This window comes from Neopelma chrysocephalum, unplaced genomic scaffold (genome assembly GCF_003984885.1).
Source record: "Neopelma chrysocephalum unplaced genomic scaffold, ASM398488v2 Primary Assembly neopelma1_106b, whole genome shotgun sequence".
NCBI lineage: Eukaryota > Metazoa > Chordata > Aves > Passeriformes > Pipridae > Neopelma > Neopelma chrysocephalum.
Window position 1 is genome coordinate 412,280 of NW_020897771.1, and position 22,874 is coordinate 435,153.

At 43.3% G+C, this 22,874-nt stretch overlaps 1 protein-coding gene across 9 annotated transcripts in view; it reads left to right on the top strand.

Annotated features, from left to right (window-relative positions):
- Nucleotides 1-387: 387 nt before the first annotated feature.
- Nucleotides 388-22,874, top strand: part of BUB1B (BUB1 mitotic checkpoint serine/threonine kinase B) — a 28,264-nt gene continuing 5,777 nt past the window's right edge. For 2 of the 9 annotated variants that reach the window (XR_003536353.1, XR_003536354.1), the window contains exons 1-25: nucleotides 479-580; nucleotides 2,021-2,182; nucleotides 2,534-2,593; nucleotides 2,819-2,963; nucleotides 3,732-3,928; nucleotides 4,008-4,186; nucleotides 4,302-4,495; nucleotides 6,636-6,730; nucleotides 8,538-8,761; nucleotides 9,027-9,139; nucleotides 9,444-9,541; nucleotides 9,811-9,863; nucleotides 10,326-10,427; nucleotides 10,669-10,753; nucleotides 11,131-11,215; nucleotides 11,593-11,879; nucleotides 12,799-12,986; nucleotides 13,138-13,179; nucleotides 14,350-14,496; nucleotides 14,660-14,772; nucleotides 15,057-15,218; nucleotides 15,888-16,030; nucleotides 17,529-17,700; nucleotides 18,075-18,181; nucleotides 20,828-22,785. Coding sequence is in view for 7 of the 9 variants with exons in the window: in XM_027696355.1 (XP_027552156.1) it covers nucleotides 2,040-2,182; nucleotides 2,534-2,593; nucleotides 2,819-2,963; nucleotides 3,732-3,928; nucleotides 4,008-4,186; nucleotides 4,302-4,495; nucleotides 6,636-6,730; nucleotides 8,538-8,761; nucleotides 9,027-9,139; nucleotides 9,444-9,541; nucleotides 9,811-9,863; nucleotides 10,326-10,427; nucleotides 10,669-10,753; nucleotides 11,131-11,215; nucleotides 11,593-11,879; nucleotides 12,799-12,986; nucleotides 13,138-13,179; nucleotides 14,350-14,496; nucleotides 14,660-14,772; nucleotides 15,057-15,218; nucleotides 15,888-16,030; nucleotides 17,529-17,700; nucleotides 18,075-18,181; nucleotides 20,828-21,005 (3,312 nt within the window). In the remaining 2 variants the exon portion in view is untranslated. Of the gene's footprint in view, nucleotides 450-478; nucleotides 581-609; nucleotides 658-795; nucleotides 925-957; nucleotides 995-2,020; nucleotides 2,183-2,533; nucleotides 2,594-2,818; nucleotides 2,964-3,731; nucleotides 3,929-4,007; nucleotides 4,187-4,301; nucleotides 4,496-6,635; nucleotides 6,731-8,537; nucleotides 8,762-9,026; nucleotides 9,140-9,443; nucleotides 9,542-9,810; nucleotides 9,864-10,325; nucleotides 10,428-10,668; nucleotides 10,754-11,130; nucleotides 11,216-11,592; nucleotides 11,880-12,798; nucleotides 12,987-13,137; nucleotides 13,180-14,349; nucleotides 14,497-14,659; nucleotides 14,773-15,056; nucleotides 15,219-15,887; nucleotides 16,031-17,528; nucleotides 17,701-18,074; nucleotides 18,182-20,827; nucleotides 22,786-22,874 lie in introns of those variants that run through there. The other 7 variants (XM_027696355.1, XM_027696356.1, XM_027696359.1 and 4 more) reach the window with 7 other exon arrangements.

Consider the following 22,874-nt stretch of genomic DNA (forward strand, 5'->3'; position numbering starts at 1 on the left):
AGCTTTCACTTAAAGAGAGATGAACGACCAGTCCCAACATATTCAGTTCCCTACAGGAACACAAGGTGATGCTGAAGAACAACTTGAAACTAGTGTAGGGAGCTGTTAAAGCTACTCACCCACCACCACTCCCTCCTGGTGAGGTTGTTAAACCTGAGTTTTTGCCTGTACCATGTAAATAAGGGCTGGAAAAATTTGATTTCACTGGGGCAGCCACAGCTTCTCTGGGCAACCTGTGGCAGGGCAGGGCCTCACCCCCCGCACAGTGAGAAATTCCTTCGCAATATCCCATCTAAACATACCCTCTGGCAGTGGGAAGCCATAATAATAAGGTTAATTCTGAGGGAATTAATTATAAAACTATTTATTTCTCCCTGACGGAGTCACCTGAAAGGAAACTACAACTCCCGTGATGCCCCGCGGCGGCGGTGTGGAAATGAACCAATCAGGTGAGGGGGACGCCGGGAGCGGCCAATGGGGAGGCGGCGGACGTTTGAATTTCGGGGCGGGCTGAGGCGGCGCTGCCGTTACTGCGCGAGGCTGAGGGGCGCGGACCGTGAGGGGCGCGCGGAGCCGAAAGGTACGCGGGGCTCAGGGGCCAGAGGGGCCCGGGACTGTGAGGGGTACGCGGAGCCGAGAGCGGCTGAGGGGTGCGAGGTACGCGGGCTGAGGTGTCGAGGGGTGCGTGGGGCTCTGAGGGGCTGAGGGGCGCGCGGAGCCGTGAGGGGCTGAGGGGCGCGTGGGGCTGCGAGGGGTGAGAGGTACGCGGCGCTGCGAGGGGGGAAAGGTGCGCGGGGCTGCGAGGGGGGAAAGGTGCGCGGGGCTGTGAGGGGCTGAGGGGCACGGGGAGCTGTGAGGGGCTGAAGGGTGCGAGGTACGCGGGCTGAAGAGCCGAGGGGTGTGCGGAGCCGTGAGGGGTGAGAGGTGCGTGGGGCCGTGAGGGGCTGAGGGGTGCGTGGGGCTGAGGGTCGCGCGGAGCCGTGAGGGGTGAGAGGTACCTGGAGCCCTGAGGGGCGCACGGAGCTGCGGGCTGAGACCTCAGTTCTAAACTCTCATTCATAGAATCTGTTTTGCTTTGTAAATTACTTGTTGGGGATAGTAAGTCGGGAAAAATACGACTACGGACCATAGTGGGATGGATATTCGCGGGGAAGAACTTGACAGAGCACAAGGTCCCTAGCTAATTGAGCAAAACATTAGGTCAGTGCTGTTACTCTGACCGGTCTTGTACGCGCACTCAGCGCTCTGTTGCAGAGTGCTGCAGTTAATCTGGTAGCCCAGGGATTTTGCAGCAGTTTTTTTCCAGAACTGTGCATCTCTTTAGATATTAAAAGGACTGAGTTTTGGAAAAATCTGGCTGTGGGCTGATTCCGGCTGAGGCGGCCGTGAGGGGCGGGCGGGGCCGTGGCGGCCCGAGGGGTTTTCCGGTGGTCTCTGGTGGTCGTTTGGAGCTTGAACTTTACTTGAACTTGAGCTGGTTACAGAGCACCTTTGTTCGGCATCTCTTGTCGGGAAACTGGATACTTATGTTACCACTACTTTAACTAAAGCATTCAGATACTTGCTTTATTCCGCAAGTACCTTAATAGAAATTTAGATTGTGAAGGCGGATAGAAAATTGCTGAACAATGGAGAATTGTTGCTCTCGCTACTCGCAGGTGAAGAGCCACAGGGGCTCGAATGAACTCGGGTCCCGCCCAGGCTCCCTCCGGCCGAAGGGTGTGAGGCTCGGGGCAGGGAAGGGAGCAATCCTTGGGAAGGGAAACGCCATCATCTGAGTGGCTTGCCCTGCAAACGTCGCCTGCCAGAGGTTCTTCATTGTTAAGATTGCCTTTCGTTTCATGTAATTCCCATGGAAGGGAATTAAAACCCAAAGTCCCTCTAAAAGTTGGGCATCTAAACGGTGTGTTTTGACTGCGCCGTAAATTTGGCGTGAATGGGCTGATGAATGGCGGGCCTGTGAAGTTTCACGTCTGTATCCCGCAAACACGTGATGATGATGTTGTTGTTGGGAGCGCAGGATTAAAGGAGCCGCGGTCATGTCCCAGGAGTGCGGCGATGAGTGGGAGCTGAGCAAGGAGAATGTGCAGCCCCTCAGGCAGGGGCGGGTGATGTCCAGCTTGCAGGAGGCGCTGGCTCAGCAGGACTCCTCCAGCCACACCGCTGTGCAGCTCAAAAAACAGTGGGTGATGTTATAACACCTCCTTTCCCCTTACATTCCTCCCTCCTCCTCCTCATTTTTCTGTGTCTTACTTAACTGTACTGATCTCATAAGCGTTAAAAAAGGCATAAAGGATGTTTAGTAACTGATGTCTGTGCTACTGTCACACTCCAGGTGTTTAGAACTACTCGCTGTAGGTGCTGTGTGGTACAGACTGCAACTTTCAGGTTTGCAGTGGAGCATTTAAACAGCAAACACCAGGGAGATTTGGTTGTACTTTTAACTATAATAGTTAAGTCTTAGTTTACAGTGTAGAAAATGTATTTCCAGTGATACATGTGTACTTATTGGATGGATAATTTTATCTTTTAGAGAATTTGAATCAGAAATCCGATTTTACTCTGGAGATGACCCTCTGGATGTGTGGGACCGGTAAGTTTCCCTTTTTTTTTGCAGAAAAATAGTAGAAAGGTCAGATATCCTAGGAAAAGCAAGGGGAAAGCATTCTAATTTAGAAACTCATTCCAAGTGAAATTCTATAATACTTTTTGAATAATGTCTTGTGTTTCAATATTATGCCTATTTTTTTCTAAATCCCCTTAGATTGTACAGAAACTTATTCAGAACTGACTTCCTATGAATATCTTCCATCTGTAGGTACATCAAGTGGACAGAGCAGACCTTCCCCCAGGGTGGGAAAGATGGAAATCTCGCAGCAGTTTTGGAAAGGGCAGTGAAAGCCCTCAATGAGCAGCAGCGATACTACAAAGATCCTCGCTATCTTAGTCTCTGGCTCAAGTTTGTGAGTATTTTCTTAGCCCCTCTTGGGTCTGCTTTTCCTGGGGACTTGTCATGTCATCTGCACAAAGCTAAGCTGATTTTTGTGACAGCAGAGGCAAAGGATGTTGTACAACAAGTGCAATATTAGAAGTATCCCTCTGCAAACATATTACTTTTAAATTTCACTTATTGTTTTTGATGGGATCTTGAGACCCTTTTTAGAGTTGTTATCTTTGGACAGCTACAAACTCCAGAAGTTTTGTTTTGGAAAAGCTGGTTTGACTAAGTAGAGCTCAAATAATAATTCAAAGAGAAAGGGAAGTGATTTAAAGATATATTTTAGGTGTTATATCTGTCCTACCAGTTATTTTAGCTTCTGTTGTCTTGTATCCACATCCTATATTTGAGCCAAACCAAGCTAAGCATGTTCTGGTCCTTCCCTGTCTCTCCATTGCTGTAATTTTTGTTGTTCTCATCTTTTTAAAGCAGCTTTTCTCCAGGTTTAGCTTCCTGAGCTGATTTACCAGTTCCAAAACTGGCAAGGAATATGCTGTACTTTATCTAAAACTGAAATAACTGTTCTCAGGAATGCTAATATGACATAGGTCAATCACTGAATTACCTCAGATAAAAAAAAAATCTAAGAAATGATTGCATGTCTTGGCCTTACAGCTGCTCCTCTCAAGCTTGTATTGAAATCAGGGGGGTCTTGCTGGAGGCATCAGAATGCAGATTTTTGGCTTGGACTCCTTTGTGATCCAGTGGGATTACTGACCTGGGCTTCTTTCAGGGCAATTGCTGTCACGAGCCCTTGGATCTGTACAGTTACCTGCGCAGCCAGGAGATTGGCACCACGCTGGCACTGCTCTACATCACCTGGGCAGAGGCACTGGAGGCCAGAGGGAACTTCAAGAAAGCAGATCTGATATTCCAGGAAGGGCTTCAGCGCAAGGCTGAGCCTTTGGACAAACTCCAGTCCCATCACAGGTGAGGGAACAACTTACTCTGAGGTGCTCCCCGGGGTACCTGGTAGAAGGTTATGCTGACTTGTCCGATGTTTTTCTAGGCAGTTTCAGGCCCGCGTTTCTCGGCAGGCACTACTGGCACTTGAGGAAAGTCCAGATGGAAAAGATACAGGTCTGCTGGAAATTGCAGAGCCTCAGAGAAGCTCATTGGCAGATCTCAAAGGCAGGGGGAAGAAAAAAGTGAGAGCACCCATTAGTCGTGTGGGAGATGCAGTTAAAGGTACATTCAAGAGCTGAAACCACCTGTTATTGGAAGAGTTGCATCTTTTTGTTGTGGACTTTGGAATTGAATGTGATCGTTAAAGATTAATTTGCATAAATCTTCTTACTTGTAGCCACAAACCCAAACAGAAGCGTCCAGCCTCTAACTTCTCTGCAGATTTCAAATACTCCGGGTTTTGCTGTGTTTGATGAAAATTCAGCGTCTGTAGACGAGATTCCCACGCTTACAGCACAGTCATGGGCAGCACCTCCAGCTCCCAGGGCCAAGGAGAATGAACTCAGTGCAGGACCTTGGAACTCTGGCAGGGTAAGGAGTCTTGAAATAGACTGGGAAAAGAGAGGAAGGTGTGTGTAAGCTGATGACTTCTGATCCCTGAGACAAAGGTCATATCTTTCTCCCTTGCCTGGGGTTTATAATGGAATCATAGCATCCCAGAACGGTTTGGGTTGGAAAGGACCTTAGAGCTCAGCCAGTCCCACCCCCTGCCATGGGCAGGGACACCTTCCGCTAGCCCAGGTTGCTCCAAGCCCCGTCCAACCTGGCCTTGGACACTTCCAGGGATGGGGCAGCCACAGCTTCTCTGGGCAACCTGTGCCAGGGCCTCAGCACCCTCACAGGGAAGAATTCCTTCCCAATATCTCATCCAAACCCACCCTCCTTGGGCTGAAAGCCATTCCCCCTTGTCTTATCACTCCAGGCCCTTGTGAACAGTCCCTCTCCTTCCGAAGACTCTCTGGCTATTCATAACCTATTCAAGTTTAGCAAGCTGAAATTACTAGAAGAAATTTAAAAAACTCTCTGGAATTATTATATCAAGAAATCATATTTCTTGCAAACTAGAAAAATTGGTAGAGATGGCCTGCCAAGCTGTTTGGAGGTCAGAAAAGGAATGTAAGAGGGATTTTCTGAGAAGGAAGAGTAAGAGTCAAATTATATTGTACAATACCACCTGAAGGAAGAACTTGTTGCCTGCCTTACAGAAATAAGGCATGTGCAGCATTCTGCACGTCTGTTTTGAAGTGCTTATGAGGAAAACAGCAGAGTGGAGATCAAAAGAATTGCAGAACTGCTATATCAGTGGGATATTTATCCTGACAGTGGGATGACGGAAAGTAGGTTCCAGTGGTTTAAACTAATGCAGGAGACAGGAAAAGAAAGAGCTGTGCTCAGGTGTTTTAGCTCTTCTAGGGAAAGAGATCCAAGACATTATCTGAAGGGAATTAATCCTGTGAAATGAAGTTTGTTGTTAGGTGCTCAGATAACCCCCAGTGTTCCCCTGTTCTTTGTAGCTTCGAGAGGAAGAATAGAAAGTAATCAGGTGATAAAAATATTTTAGATTTCTCAATATAGAAGTTGTTACAAGTGAAGCTTAGGAACAAAAACTAGGATGAGGGGAGGTATGCAAATAGGCTGAAATTCAGGGGAACTCCAGGAATATTACTCCCAGATACAAGCAACTTGATTAAATGAATGGAAAAGTTCAGTAAATCACAGGTTTAATTTAGCTTGAGAAGAATGAAGAGGAATTATTAATGTAGAACTTCTTTTATCAGTTGCTTTGGGCTGCTGAACACATTCATTCTGGTCTCCAAATGCTTCTGTATATCTTTTAATGTCTGGCCTTAGAATTCTCTCTGTTCTCCCCTTAATGAAATTTGTTAGATTTAATTAAAAAATAAAATAAAATATCCTGCTACTAGAAGAAGAGTTGAGGATGTTTAATTCCCCTTCACTCAAGGGTAGTGAAGGGATAACCTTTGGTGAAGGCTTTGAGATATTAAAACCTGCACAGAGGAAAGAAGCTTCTCTAATTGCTGGTGTGAAGACGGCTGAGTAAACAGTTTGGGAAACTTTTTGTGCTGAAGGGTCACAGGAAGTTCAAATCAGCAGATGAGAGGAGTGTGTTGTCAGACTAAACTCCGTTCTCTTAAATAATGGACCTCAGAAGGAGTTAAGGGATTTTTGTGGTATTGGAATGGCCTCTGAAAGGAAAATTTTAAAAACCCCAAGTCTGAAGGTCCTTGGTTGACAGGAGAAGGAATATTATAATACAACTGGGACAATCTTAGCTGGAAAATGAGGACTGAAGCATTTGTGGGAAACAGACAAAGAGAAACTGGAATACCCACCTTGACCAGAATAACATTCCCTCTCTCTCTATAGATATGTATACATACAATATTCCCTCAGAATAACAGAAACTGGGATGGTGAGGTCACATGGGAGGAGTGTCTTGCTTTTTAGGTGCCAGTGTTCAGCTGATGGGTTGTAACTATTTATGTGTCAGAATGGCAAGAATCTTGGAAAAGTCTATTAGGTTTAATTCTTTTATATAACAAACCCTCCAAATGAGCAGAACACCAGGAAAAGGGAGAGGCAGAGTCCAGAGAGGTGTGGAGTGTAGAGATGAACGTTGCAGCTGTTAATGGTGCCTTTCCTCCCTCAGCGTCCTCGCAGCACCACCAATCCTGGCGTGGCAGTGCCTGGCCCCCTGCCCAGCTTCACCCCCTACGTGGACGAGTCAGCTCAGCCTCAAATGATGTGAGTCTTGAGCTGGAGATGGGAACTGCCTTTGGAATTCTAAAAGCTCTTTCCTAAAATTCTGACTTGTTTTGCCAAGTAGTCAAGCCTCTAGAGCTACAAGAATTTAAAAATCCATCAGCCTGGAAGCAATCAGTGCTGCAGCTTGATGGCAGAGGCCCCAGCAGAGGTTGCATAAGGACATGGGAAGTGTTCAGCCAGCACTGCTTGTGATGTGGGAGCTGATGTCATATTTATATGTGCTAATTAGTCTAATAGCTTATCTCGGTGTGTTTGCACAAACCCACAGGTCCCTGTCTTAGGGTGCCCTTTGCTGTGGAACAGCCCCAAAGTGAGGCAGACTTGGGGCTGTTTTTCTGTCTTGGGAGCTCTGTGCTCAGCATATCTGGAGTTTTATTCTGAAACAAGCTATCAAAGTTGCCATGACAACAGTGTTGCTTAGGTCGTGGAGGAGTGAGTATGCTGCTTTGCCTGAAATTACCTCCCTGCTTGTGCAGTCTCCCTGAAATTCTAATAAATCCCAGGAGATGGGGTGGTTTTGTTAGAGCAGAGGACTTTTTTTTGCAAAGTTGCTCTACCTTTCTATGGCTAATGATGGCCAGGGAATACACAGACTCTTCCTGAGAGAGAAGTGGAAAAGGCAATTTGGTATTGCAGTTTCCACAGCTCTGAATTGCATAGAATCAAGGACTGCTGAGACGTGGTGAACAGCATGGATTGTTCCTGTGGGTTTTGTGTGTTCCATGTGGACTGCAGAATAGCTCTGACCAAGGACATGCCATTGTTTGGTTGAAGAATCTGTAAAAAAATAAATTTCTGTTTAAACTATTTCTTGCTCCTGAAAGTTAGTGACACCACAGAATTAAATCTCTTGGCATGCTGGTCTCTGAGATGAAGATTTGTTACTTACTTTAGCTTTTTATCCGAGGGAGAGGGAAGGAGTGGGTGGAACTGAACATTATGTAAATTAGCTCTAAGCAACTCAGGCAGAGACTTTGTATGCAGCTTTATATAATGTAGCTGAATGTTTAAAAGTAGATTTTTTTTTTCTGAATTTGAGTCCATTTCCTCATGATACCATGGTCACCAGCCAAGTCATGTCTGAAAGTGTTGTGTTGAAACTGTGTGAACATGATGCAAATCATGCCCTCAGCTGTCATCCAGAGGTCTGGGCAGAAGGACCTTTAGTGATCTTGGTAATGAGCCTCCACATTCCCCCAAAAAGCTTTAAAAACCCGAACACAAGAAGCACTTCTGCCCCATGATCTCCCAAAAAAGTGAAAGGGCTGGGAGTCCCTTCACATGCAAACCAAAATGGATGTCTTGGGACTCTACATAGGGCTTTCTTTGGATCTGCTTACCCAGACCACAGTTTTTAAGGTCAGTTGTTCAGATCATCTTTTACTGAGGCACAGCTGAGTCAGTCCAGCTGGAGTCAGCTGGAATGCTGCTGCATGTAAAGCTGTACCAGTGTTGGTTCCTCTCTCCTGACATTAGTGGGTAGTGCTTTCAGAAAGCCCTTTCACAGTAAGGAATTGTGACAGGTCTGGACCTTATTAACTGTTTGGGATTGATTGCTGTTGTTTGGTTTGGTTTATTTATTTATTACCCCGTTTGGAGTTGTATGCTGGCCTTTCATCTGCTATCATTCCAGTTTTCTGGTTTATTTTTTCCAACAACAGACCATAAGGTCTTTACACTGTTCCACAACCAGACTCTGAGATCAGCCCTGTTGTCTCCTGTGCCTGCTTTTCTGTGCTACAGTGAAGTACCACAGAACCCCAGTAACAAATTCCCGGTTTTCCAGGACTCCGTGCAAAATCGAGCCCAGCATAAACCGCGTGCTGAGCGCTCGCAAACCTGAGAAGGAGGACCCGCTGCAGCGAGTGCAGCACCATCAGCAGGACACTGAGGAGAAGAGAGAGATGGTGATGTACTGCAAGGACAAGGTTTATGCTGGAGTCGATGAATTCTCTTTGGAAGAGATTCGAGCTGAAATCTACAGGAAGAAGGCGAAAAAGAAAACTGAAGGTGTGTTTCAAAATGGGCAGAAATAAGTAAGGCTTTCAGAGATGGGATCATAACATTATATTTGCTGCTCTCTATTATTGCAGCTGCTTTTCTTTTTCTACTGGAAGAGTTATTTAACTGCTCTGAGGTACACAGACAGTAACATATCTGACAGCTTTGCATGGAAGCTGTGGAACAGGGAAAGACCCCTTTAGAAATAATTTAGGCTTTAGCCACCAATTGTATGTTAAATATGCATTGGGCCTTACAAGCTTTTCTTCCTTAGAGGAAATGCAAGCCATAGCACAGAAGAAGGAAGAAATACAAAGGCAAATTGAGGAGCTGGAGAAGAAAATAAAGAAGAAAGAAGATCACAAGCAGCAACAACCACATGAACAGGTATTGTCCTCACTTAACTATTCTTTTACAAATAGCTGCTTACCTATGTCTGTAGCAGTTGTAGGATTACTAAAATCTCCTGTGAAAGTTATGCAGGGTTGCAAAGAGTAAAATGATGCGTTTTAACTACACTATGCAATAAAAATGGACTTTTTTTCATGACAGTAAGCTAAGTACCAATAAAAATGGCTAAAGACAACTAATGACCCACACAGGGTAATTAACATAGTAATAGTTTTGGAACCTTTTTTCATGGCTTGTGATTCCATCCCTGTAGAACCAAAACACGGTTTTGTTTCTACAGGCAGCAGAGACAAGGGAAGCTTTGGCACCTTTGGGACCACAAGGATTTACTTCTTCCAGTGCAACAGAAGTTGGGGAGAAGCAGCTTCAGTGGCAAAGGTAATAGAAGGTTTTCTTTGCCAGCAATGAGAAGGTTTGTGGGGATAAGTTAAGAGTAACACGGATCATTACCAGCCTATTTCTCCAGGCAGAGTGGAACAGACTCCTCTGTCAGCCTGCAGCCAGGATCTGTCCTCTCTCTCTCTCTCAATATTTTTGATTATGGGATCTTAACTTGCAAGTAGCTTACGTTACCTTTTTTACGGAGTTTACTTCTCTTTTGTGAAGGTCTGTAAAGTATAAGAAACAAATTTATATCTTTTTTGCAGTGAGTTCCAGGTCTGTGAAGATACTCAAATACATAAACCATCTTGTCATGAGGGTAAGTATTAAATTTTTTTTACCATTAAGGAGAATGCTTTGTAAAAAGGGGAAGTGTTTTTTTATAGCAAGACTGCAGCAAACTGAAAACAAAAGTCTAGATGGGTTAAAAGAATGAAAATGAGAAGGTTCTACGAGTGCCTTTAACCGTATTCAACATATTGAGTATCTGAGGCCTGAGAATGTCACTATTTGAAAGGACATTTGAGCAGAAGAGCTTTTTGCTTTCAATAACTGGAGAGCTTTTTTCAAGCTTTCATATTTGCAGTCCTAATAAAATCTCAAAACAGTTTAATGCTACCATCAGATTGTTACTATCTTAAGTCCTTTTGCCTCAGAGGATTTTCTAGAGGAATACAACCAGAAGTTGTGTATTTTTCTCTGGGGAAAGTTTTGTTGTTGGGAAGGATGTGTGCTGAAAAACTTACTTTTGACCCGAATTAACTCCTGTTGCTGTTGACAGAGGTTATCCCGACTCGTGATGTATCTTCAGACACCGACAGTGGAAATGTGTTTTTAGACCCTGAGGAGGAACAGAGAGATGAGGCCAGCCTTCCAAAAGAAGGTACTAATTCTGATGCAGTTTAAAAAGAGCAAGCTAACTCACGTAATATGGTGGTAAAGGTGTGGTTCAGTAATGGGACAAAACCAAGCCTTTTTTAATGGGGTTCCTTAAATGCCAGTTCTGTAATTTCCTGCTAGGACCAGTATTTTAAAAATTATGTATTAAATATTTTAAGTAGTGTTGGATACCCTGTTGTGGAAAAACTGTTGATATGACAGAGCCTCTTGGTTTTTCTTTACAGATGTGAGTCTGCTTCCCCCACTGGCTCCTGCTCCGGTTTTCTCTATATTTGATGAATCCTCTACTTTAACAAATCAGAATATAAGGTAGAAATATTCAAGACCTAGATTTCGGAGGGAGGGAACACTGAAATATCAAACCACTTTCTGTAGCTTCTGAAATAACTGTTTCTTGCAGGGGTGTGGGGTGGCATTTTGTTTTGTTTATATTGCTATTTTTTATTTCATCACTCAGAGTCCATGATGAGGAAATACTCTTCTGTTGTTCTTCCTCAGCCTAGAACTATTTAAGCTGCTATGTAAACTTTCTTCGTTTTGGAGAGTTGTATATATTGCAGTTTACTGGTAGTTCTGTAGTAGAAAAAGATAGATTGAAATTGTCGGCACATAAAAACTCTTGAGGAATCTGTTGAAGACTGGAATCTGCTCTAATAAGTATTTAATTGAATGTAACTTTATTTTAGTTGTTCTGCAGATCATACCCAGAAAAGTGCCCGTCGCCCACTTGCCTCTCTGACAGCAAAGGAAAACGTCTCACCAGAAGCCTGTGTAAGGACAAAACCAACCCACAGCAGAGCCCCTGCCCAGGAGGAACCAGCACTGCCTGTCCTGCTGACAGACTGACCTGATGTGCAATAAGCAGGGATTCCAAACTACTGTCTGGCATGGCAGGACTTGAATTGGGGCATGTTAAGATTATACTGGAAATTCATGTTTTTATTAGGCTCTAGGGTGGGCAACAAGGAGATGATGATAGGGAGTCTTCCAAAATTTAGGCAAGTCATTAGTGGCCGGAGTCAGATACATTTTGGAAGGTAGTTGGGTGGAAGAAAGGGGAGAGAGAAATATTGACCTTTTAAATAAATTAAAGAAAAAATGTCATAAAACGTACAGGCTTTTCACTGTCTCTTCCTGCTTTTTTTAAGGATGAGCTGAATGGAATCGAAGCTTTGACTGAGGATGCAATTGTGACAGGCTCCTACAAGAACAAACCCCTTTGTGCCAACCCAGAAGACACATGTGACTTTAACAGGGCTGCCCACCTGGCCTCGACGCCCTTCCACGGGCTGGGAGCTCAGAGAGTCCCAGCTCCTGCTTTCTCCCAGAGTGGCCTGAAGGAGGATAGTCCAGAATCCAAGAGTGCACCTCTGGATCAGGAAACACCAGTGTGTGAGGGAGCGTACAGCGAAGCTCTGTGTGTAAATAAACTGAGGTAATTAACAGCAAAGCACCTGAAGCCCCTTATCCTGTGTGTCTTTCACAGTTATGATTTTATTGTTCTGTTGCTGAAGAAATAGTTTTCTGAATAGACCAGGATATTCCAAAGGCAGCCATTTTTCTAGCTTAGGGTCTACTTTGCCTTGAGCAGATCCAAGAGGTAAGAGCAAGCCCACTTGACTTTTCAGCATTACTGCTCTGGGCCTTAACTCCATGCTTTTACCAAATAACTTGCAAAGTAATTAATAAACGCATTCTGTCTTGGTTATCAGACATGAAAAGCCAGAATCATCAGTTCCTTTCATACTTACAGGCTTCTGCAGTTATTTTAAGTATGTAAGATGCATCTGGTGGCTATGATTTAGTTCTTCTACAGAGGAGGGAAGCTGGAGAGAAGAAAAAACTGGCAAACAACCTTCTTTTTTATCCTTGTAAACCAAAAAAGCATCTTATATGGGGGTTTCTTAATTTAGAGCTGAGTTGGTTTTGCTGGCTGTTGGTATGTAAACACATATACCACGCCGAAGGTGTTTGTTTACTTGGGAAGCTCCCTGGAAACCATGCTGATTATAATTAGGTAGAGTTATTTCCCACCCAACCCTTCGCTGCTTTAAAAGCACTGAAATTTGGTAGCGAGATGAGGAATATTTATTCAGTATGTCTTCTATGGTAGCAGCCAGATTTAGTGGAAGACGAGATAAAAAGTCATCTGTAGACTAAGATTCCGAGTATAAACAATCATCAAAGCCAGAATGAAGCACTGACACGACTTTTGGTTTTCCACTAAGGATGGGAAAGGATTTCTTTGTTAATTAAATCTGGAAGTGCACAGTATCCTCTCCTAGTCACTGGGCTGGCATTATCTCGAACCTGTATGTTCTGGAAGTCTGAATAGCTGATGACTTTATTTCCAGCCCAATCATGGAAGCAAGCCTGGAAGACACTCGCTCGTCAGGTTCTTCAGTCTCAGGAGGTTCTCTGTCCTCTGTTACACAAACATCTGCTATTAAATACCTGCGTGTCCCTGAGAAACTGGAGCTGGCTCAGAGCCTGCCTGCTGAAACAGGTCCTGATGCTGGAGGTGTCTGTGGAAATGCTCCTGGTTAGTACTAAACCAAGTTTCACTCACAACAGATAACTTGCAGCTGTCACTAAACACGTTTTTTCTTGTCCTTCCTATATCCCACTGTGCTTCCTGTGTGTTTCCCATTACTGTGACTTGTGCCTGAACTTGTGTCCCTTGTGGGAAGCAGCAGAGAGGTGCAGTACAGAATGTTTGTCAGCATCCAAAACATGTAAATATTAAGGGGACAGAAGTTATTAAGGTAGTAAAACAGGGAGTGTGTAGGAATAATGAGGTCAAATTCTGAAAGGAAAAGTTGGGACTGGAAGGCAGTGAGAACTTCTAAGACAGCTTTGGTTTGGTTTGTCCTGGTTTTTTCTCTGTAATGATACTGCGTCTCTCCTGATGTGCTGATAACTGCTACTTTGCAAAAGGGGAATTTGAAATCTAGCGAAAGTTGCAGAATTTTGGTGTAAATTTGCGCTTTTAACTGCGCTGTAAAGTGTGGTGCTGTTTCACAGTACATTTCTTATTCCTATTGAAGGAAAACAATACTGGTACTTAAATAGTCAATTTATTTTTCTTCTAGCTAAAAGCCCTTGTTTCTCTCTGTTCTGAATATTTATATTACAGTTAGAACAGGAATGGTCACAAAAGGCCTTTGAAATCTGGCCTATAGAATTAGGTGTACGTGGCACAATGGTTTTTCAAGGTGTTTAACCTGCTTTAACTCCTTTGATTTTGGCTTATGATACTTTAATTACAATTGTGTATCTGACAATTCTCAGTATATCTACTCTGGAGAAGAATGTTCTTGTGTGCCTGCAGACTATTTTGTGATGAAGCATGCTTGGGACCTGGAATGAAAATACAATTCCTACATGGAATTTTCTTATGTGTCTTCCAGGAGGTACAAGCCACGAAATTTTTAATATTGCAGTGAGCAACAGTGTTGGAGTCCAACTTTGTTTTCCTTTTCTTCCATAAAACCCCTGCTGTAATTAAAGGACTGAATTTCACTAAATCTCTTCATTTTAAAATCCTGAACTGATCACTTACTCTGGGCATAGATTTAAAACAAGGAGTGTTGATTTGCAGAATGAGTTTGACTTCTGCTGTGGCTGAATTAATTCAGAGCTTTGTCTCTTGTGGAAGATATATTTTGCATGATGCTACAGGAGACTCCTTGAGACGTGAGTCTGTGAGGTGGTTGTAAAGAGGAGTGTCACATTCACTTCACAAACTCTTGGGAAGAGGTGAATTGACTTGCTGGAAGATGAACAGTAAATCAGAATGCGGACAGAAAGCTTCCAATATCCGGGGTACTTTTACTGACAGAGGTAATCCAATGGCAGACTCCTCGCTGAGTTTCAGCTCACCTTGCTGTTGCTTGCCTTCATAGGGGATGATGTGGCTCAGTTCCTATGGAGTGCTGAGCAGCGTAAAAAGCTCTTGGATCCTGTGCCAGAATCACTGGCTGCTTCTCCAGATTTTTACTTGGAGCCTGGAGCTCTGCCTGGCATGGAGGTTGAGAAGGACATTGAGCTGGGTAGGTGAGCCAGAGCCTCTGCAGTGCAGGGGATTTGTTTGTGTTCTCGTTGGGTTGAATTGTGGTTCATATTCACCCTCAGAGTTGGATGTGGTGCAAGTGGGGAATAACTTGGGAATGTCTGTTTGCTGTGACAGCTTATGAATGTAAACTTTCATCCCAGGGCATGAGACTTACTGCATCAAATGGGAATACTGGAGCAATGAAGAATACAAAATGTTTTTTGCCGTTCCAGCAAACCTTTTCCAGTTGGATGCAAAGGGATTTGCAATAAAGGTAACACATACAATGCTTATTGTACAAGAATTGTGAAATGGTAAAATCTCATCCATTAATACATAAAATGTAGTAAGTCTGGCCTTCATTTCTGAATTCCATACATGAAGTTTGCTACTTGGAGTCCTATTTCTAATTGCGGGTATAGATTAAAAGTTTCTGCCTGTGGAAAACATCTTCCTTAGTGAAGTGGGAGAGGAAAAAAAAGGCTGAGAAGAATATGAAGATGAATAATTTTCATTTTATTCCAAAAATAAATGTTCTTCTTACGTACCTTGTTGTAGGTGTATTCTCAGCCTGTGCCTTGGGATTTTTATATCACCCTTGAGTTACAGAGGCGTTTGAAGGCTGACTTTGACCAGAGCTTCAGTGAGAGCTGCAGCTGTCACCTGTACCGGGATGGCTGTGCCGTGGTGCACAGGGACATCAACCGCTTCACGCTCGGGGTCAGTACGGGCTGTAGGACACACAGACTCTTGCTTGGCTACAGTAGTGACTTTGGCTGGTTAATCCTGCAATCTGGATCCTCTGGGTTTTATCCATATACAAATCAGGGCTGTCTGTTATAGCCTCCATTGGGTTTGGTTTCTCATCCGTAGATCATGTGCTTCTCAGAAGATGATCTTGAACAAATTTTTCACATGTTCTGTCTTTGTGAATGATAAAGGACCTGAGCCAAGAACCATGTTAGTCCAAACAAGATTTGCATCTAAAACTGTTGTTTAACTTCACCTGTTTCAATAAGTTCCCATCTGCTATAGCAAGGTCATAGCGTTTAATGTCTTGCTGAAGGATTTATATTTTAAATAAAGTTTTGTAAGTGCATTTTGAATTGTTGTGTATAAATAGGATAGAAATTAAATAGTGATTTCAGTCTTGAGGTCGATTTTCTCCTCCTGATCTTTTGTCCACTTTTGAATAATAATGTCTCCTAGGAGCTCATGGCTCTTGTAATTCTGTCTGGGCTGATCATGGGCAAAATCTGATTATACTGAATTTAGGGTGGGACTGTTATCTCTGTACAGATGAGTAATGAAAAAAAAGGTGAGCTATAAATACTTGACCTAATCTAAGGTAGAATGGCACAGAGATACATGTTTACTGTCTCTTTCCAGGATGTTATCCGTGGCCGCAAGTCCATCACAGAGGAAGTCATCTTCCTGGTTGTTTATAATCTTCTGGGTGTGGTAGAGAAGCTGCACAAGGCTGAGATTGTCCATGGAGATCTGAGGCCAGAGGTGTTCTTTCTGGGAGACAGGTTTGTCTCTGTGTGTGAATATGGGGGGGTACAGAACACTCACTGCAGCTGCAGCTCTCGTGCTGCTCTCATTTCTCCTCCTTAGCTGGAGTACTGGTTTTGCAGTCCAGGTATTTTAGGCTCCAGCATATTCTGGAAACAGTGAAAACACTTTGTTTAGGAATAAACCTTTCTATAGAAGGTTTACACAATGATGTTGTAAAACTTGTGCTAAGCAAAATGATGTTGCTATTGCCTGTGTTTTCAAGCTTCTACTTTACCGGACATTTAGCGTACTGGACCTCTAACTGGTTATGGTAATTTGCCTTTGGTTTTACATATCTGAAAACCAGGAAATTAGAAGACAAAGGACAGGTGGGACTGGAATATCCAGACACCCTTAAACAGATTGCTCAGCTTCCTCCGCAGTCCAGCTTGTACCTTGATGCACAGATCTAGTTCTCTTCTTGAAGCTCTTTCCCATATTATGTTAACAAAGTCTCATATCCCATGGAATGTGATCTGTGAACTAAGTGTGGGAAGCCAGTAACCAGAATGTCTAATGAATCAGGTAGAATTCCATTACATAAATTCACTGAGGCTGTTCTTAGTTATCCCTGATAAGTTAGAAATAGCTATTAACTTTAAATTTACTTAGAGCCTGCAGTCATCTAACATGCACACCCCCAAGATTTTTTATTTAGAATTTCTTTGTGATTATTTTATTAATAACTTATTTATATTATTTACTTAATTGCAAATTACATACATACACACTGAAGTTCTTATATTTTCTTCACACCCTACAGTGGGTTGTCTTGCACATCCCTTAGGGTGCTGCATCCTATTTTGGAAGTCACTGATCTAACAGTGGCTTGATGGGCTTGGATATCTTCTGCCGGATTTCTCTGTGGCAAATATAAAAAAAAACAGCTGCCAAAAAGTTAGGATAGTGGTTTGGGTTTTTTAAGATAACTAAAGGACAAGTGCACAGTATAAATTAAAAAATATGCTCAGCAAACAAATCTGTAAGAAGAATAGTAGTGAGAGCTGTGATCTGTGGATATTGTTGGCTTGGCAGTCCTTGATACAGATACTCCTGTCTGCCCTTCTTGTTTGTCCTCCCTCACCTCTAGACCAGGAAAGGTTTGTTAAATCAAGCTTAATTATTTTTTGTATGAAGCATTCTGAGATCCTGAAGGAGAGGGATGAGTGCTAAGCACTGCACTATTGTCCTATTGCACAGACTGTGTTTGGATAACTGTGACCAATATTAAAACAGCAGCATCCTCAACTCTTTGCCCTTTCCCATGGCTCACTCTGGAGACTCCAGTGTCACCCCTGGCTCCCGGCTGCCAGCTGCTCCTGTCCAGGGGCAGCCCTTGCAGCAGTTCTGAAGGCAGCCATCAGAGGGGAGCATTGACATGGCTAAGACTCACCTTCACTGCACTGTTAAATTAATTACAGAAAGAAAAAGTTTGTTGGATTGTCTTGTGCTTCACGTGCTTCCTCCACTCAGGATCTGTGATGCCTTTGCTAACGAGGACATGGCAAGTGCTCTGAAGGTGGTGGATTTCTCTCACAGTCTGGATTTGAGGTTGCAGTCTCGAGTGAGCTTGTGCAACAGCTTTCCCATATCTCAGACCCCTCATGGGCAGCAGCTTCTGGCAGCAAGTTCTCTTCCTTATCAGGTGAGTCTCTGTTTAGCAGGACATCTTAGTTTCTGTGTTTCCTTTGCAAAATCTATTTTCTTAGGTTGCAATTTTCAAGTGCTGTGGAAAGCTCTGACCGATAAATACTGAATTTGACACCTGATAGAATCTTTGGCACTAAGTGAAGGGGACTGGCAGCACTGTTGAGAGTCTGTGACTACTGTATTTATTTAGAAACCTACAATAAAAACAGAATTTTACTGCTTGAAGTTTTCTTGCTTAACAGTCTCTGGAAGATTCTGGTGCAAAGACCAATCCAGACTTAAATGTGTGAAAGCACCAAAAGCAGAAAGCTGTAATGGATTGCAGAAAGTGACAGGCACTGAACTTTGTGATGTTTGTTGTGATTACAGGTAGACTTGGTTGGCATTGCAGATATAGTCCATTTGATGCTGTTTGGGGATCATATCCAGGTCTATCAGGAGAATTCCATCTGGAAAATCAGCCAAAACTTACCAAAGTAAGTCCTTTTGCAGAGGAGGCTACTGGGAAAGAACAGACATCTAACTTCATTTTCCTTATAGTGCTACCATCCTCAGAGCTTGGAACACAGAACTTGGGGCTGTTGCTGCCAAAAAGTGTTAGTTCTGTGGGGACTGAAACTGTGGAGCTATTGGACTTGTTCACTGGTGGCCTTAATGCTTAGGAGACAATTTTAAGCTGAATACGAACAGTCCAGTGAAGATGATTTTGCTTTTTCCATCCTTTCAGACCGCACTGCCTTAGTCTCTCTTTGCACCTCAGAGACCAAGCTTGGAAAAGTTGATAAGTGGGTGGGTGGTGAGAGGAAAGAAAAGATCCCATGAGCATGTTGCTCTAGGAGTGGATTAGTTTGGTTTGCTCTTTTTTCATTCTGCTGAGACACTGAGGCCAGGGTTGTCTGTAACAGTTGCAGAAACAAAATATACGTGCACAGGAAGGAAAAGAATTTACAACTGTCATTTAAGATGCAAGTGCAAACAGCTTCTTTTTGGAAGCTGCTGTTTGTCCTCAGGTATTAATTGCTGCTGCTCTCTTTAGCCACGTGTTTTGGCTGTAAGATTGCTCTGCCTTCCTCTGCCCTTTTTTGGTTCTTGGACTTGCTCATGTTCTTAGTCACATCCTGCAGCATCCTCTGCCTTGGCACTTCCTAAGGATTTTCCAGAACTCTCCCCCCCATGACAGCAATTGCTGTGTTCAGGGTCATGGATATTGGTTGCACCGCCTGTGTGGATACACTCCTGAAAGCACTTCTTAAGGAAACCTTGTGCCAGTGTGGAGCTGTCCAGTTCCCTAGCAACCTGCACTGCTCACACCTCCCAGCTGCTTGCATTCAGCCTTCAGAAAAAGCTTCATGGGCTGCTTTGTACAGGGGGGAAAATGCCCTTTTTTTTCTTTACTGGTTTTCTAACTGATTCTTTTTTAATTCTGCAAGAGATTAAACTGAGCTACTGCAGATGAAGCCACACAAGGCCTGAGTTGAGAAGGTTGGAAAATGGTGTTGGGGACCTGATCAGGATGTGGGTATGGGAAAAATAGCAATAACTGTCTGGATAACTGGAGCAGGAGGAATAGTAAGTCTGAATTTGGAAGGATAGGGCTGGCCATCATTTGAGTTTAGAGGGGAGGGGTCAATTGGAAAGGAATTGCAGTAAAAGCTGGTGACACTGGATCAAAAAATATTACGATTCTGGTAGAGGTAGAACTTGGAGGGAGAGTTGGGCAGAAAAGGAGTGAGACCTGGAAAGGGCTAGAGGAGATGAAGGAAGAAGCTGAGCATGAGTTCTGTGGAACTGGAACCAGGCTGGAATGGCTCGTTGCTCACCTGGGTGCATCAGTTCATAACTTGGGAGTTATAAGGAATTTCTTTTCCATCCTGTCTTATGCTTTGCTCCTGAAAGTGATAGAGACTTAGGGAAAGGTGAATGTGAATTCTGATCAAGTTGCTTTTTTCATCTCCGAGTATCACTAGAGGGCTGGCAGCCTGGTTTTCAGGGGAGGGGTTTTACCATTATTAAAGAATGGATTTGGGGATGTTTCAGTTCCCAGAGACTTTTTAGTTTTTCTATTTTTGCTATACTATATTAGGAAACTTCATCTGTGCAAGTTTGTGAGGTAGGATATAGAAGCTGTGTTTGAATTTTTAGGACTCTTTTTGTTACTCCTTACTTTTGAACTCCTTAGACCTCCTTACCAACACTTAATCTCTTCTGCTATGCCTCTTACTCATCTAAGCCCACGAAGAAAATGGCCTCAAGTCTTGCATATTTTTTGCTGGGTTAGGTTCTGCATGACTTAATTATTTTAGCAAATATAAGAGTTACTAGTGTAATTGTACAGGCTGGATTCCTTCTGAGACTCTGGCTGCTGCTGTTTGGTGAGTCACTCATATAAAGCAGAGGCAGATAGTTTGTTCCCAAGCCACTGTACCTCCTGGCTCAGGGGAGAAAGTGCTGCTGTACTCAGTAGCAGTGCAAGACTGAAGAACAAAGGGTTAGCTCTGATATCAGTTTGCCAAGACTTAAATGAGTCACTTAACCTTTTTATTCATGTTGTGTGGGTACATCTGGGAGAGAGGGGATTTATTCCTGTGAATTGTCTCTGAAATGTTATCTATACAGAACTCTGGCAGATGGAAGGCAGGGAAAAAACCAAAGTAAAACTGGCTGTAAAACACCTTTAAAAAAATTAATTTATTTCTCTTGTAGCTTTCCTTTAATATTGCCTTGTTAACTTAGCTTGCAAGTGGGGAAACAAGATTTACCTCTGCCCCTTCTTCCTGAAAGGATTCTACCAAGTTTGTTGGTTCAGAACTGCTCCTGGTAACTCCTTTAAATGCCAAGTGCTGTGGCTCAGTGTGAATGGGGATAATGCTAAAAAAGGTAACAGTACAAACAGGGGGGGTTAGATGTGTGTAATTCCTATCCAGAAGCTTACTGGGGAAAAAGCAAGGGGCCCATGCATATGCAATGAACAACACATTCCTAGTTTGCCTTGACTGGAATGACTATTTCAGGGGTGGATCTCCCGGGATGTTTAGTGCTGAATATAAATGCAGACCCTGACAGACGTGTGTGTGTGCTGTGTGTGTGTCCTGTTCCACTGAACACTGCTCTGTTTGTTTTAGGACTGTTGACAGTGATTTCTGGAGTAAACTTTTTGGGAGAATTCTGAATGCAGATGGTAAGTCCACAGCGCCTCTGCTGCGGGAGCTGAGAGAGGAAATCGGTGACATGTTTGACAGCTGTTTCCAAGAACGACTTTGTGAGTCCTTAGCTGCTCTGGGAGTAACCTTCCTCCTCTAGAATTTCCTGTGACTTCATAGAGGACAAGCACACCTTGTATTATAGAGAAGAATTTGTTGTTGATTTCTTATTTATTTTTTTTAAATGTAAGCATGACAGTGATTGCAGCTGTGTCTGCTGTGCTTCACATGGGACTTGCTAAAGGATGTTTCTGTTGCATCAGTGCCCAGATCACTTAAGAGGCTTAGGAGGTTAACCTGTGTCTGAGCAGTTTGCCAGAGAAAATTGTTTGTCATGTCTGCCCCCTCCCCTTGTACAGCTCCTTCAAGATGTGTTTTATGCCTAGTTCACACCGCGCTCTTTGGAGTGGCTTTGTCCTACGTTCAGTTGGCCTTTCAATTAGTGTTTGATCAATAAAGTTGTCTTTGGATAGCAACTCAGTCACATTAAACACTGCTGTCAGATGGTTTTGAAAGACTGGGTTTAGTGCTGGAGTTGCTGGGGATGTTTTGTGGCTGCTGGATACAAGACCCCCCCGTTTGGTGGCTCATAACCACGTGGCATTTCCCGGACACTGGAACATAACCTGAATGGTTCTACTTGGAATATGCTCTCATGGATGATTGTCATAAGAAAAAGTAGATGAAGACATGAGTGGAAAAGCCACACACTTAATTTTGGCTTCTTAAGGCAAGTGTTTTGTTTACTTTTGCAAGGGCTGCAGTTCCTGATTGGATTTGAGCATCCTCCAGAAATCTCCCTGAAGTCTCAATTTGCCATAAGTGAAGTGTTTGCAGGTTTTTGTGGGAGGTTTTGTGGATAGATATTTGTGTTAACCTTTTATACATTGTATTACTGAAACCAATACAAAGGCTTCATTTTATTCAAGACAACAGAATTTACAGGATCCAAACCCAACGTACTGTGTACTTTAAACGTAGAGAAACTCCTCAGACTTGGGATTTACTTCCTCACAGATTCTGCCACGCATGGAAGTGAGAGCACATGACTGCATCACCAGGAACTTTCATCTTCCTGGAAAGCCAAACTGGCTGGGTTCTTTCATTTGGTTCAATTGTCCAGCCATGGTTCTGCTGATTCTCCTGTTTGTGTTGTCTCCAAATTCTGTTCTGGAACTTAATTCTGTTTTTTTCACATGGCTACAAGCCACCTTGTTTCCAGTTTTTTCTGCCTATTCCAGCACTACTCCTCTTGCTTTGGCCTGTATTTTTTTCCTCTCCCAGCTTCCTAATGCCTTTTATATGCTCTTGTAAGTCAGGAATGGGACCTAAATGCCCTGATAGACCAGCTTTAATATCTAATGTAAACTGCTGCAGAAGAATTTATTTTGGTCCATTAATGCCTTAAATAATGTTTCTTGTAGTACAAGTCATTGATAAGTCATGTACTGAGCACGCAGATAAATAATGATTTATCTCTAGCCAGAGTTAAGAGCCCAAGATCACTGGTAGAGCAGCAAGGAGTCCAGTGCATAGCTAAGTTCTGCGAGCTCTAAAAACATTGCATGTTTGTTCTTTAGCTGAAATTTATTTTCTTTTGCTGATCCTCTAACTTTTGCCTTTTAGGCAAAATCTGGGAGGGTCTCACTTCCTCCTGTTTCAGTTTATATCCTGCAGCACAGGTCTGAAAACCAGGTAGCTTAGGAAGAGAACATTGCTAAGCAAGTATCGCTCATCCCAAGGACTTCTTGGGCAAGACATGTTTCCAGCCAGTACAGAACAACTTCACCATGTCTAATTCAGACAGAAAGCTTTTGAGAACAGCCTGAACGCAGAGATAAGAGCTCTCAGCAGAAGTTCAGCAAAGGTCTTTAAAAGCTGTAAGTGAACCTATTTGTCTACAAGGAGATGTATTTCAAAGCTGCAACCCTCCACTATTACTTTGATGTTGACTTGGCACCTCTTTTCT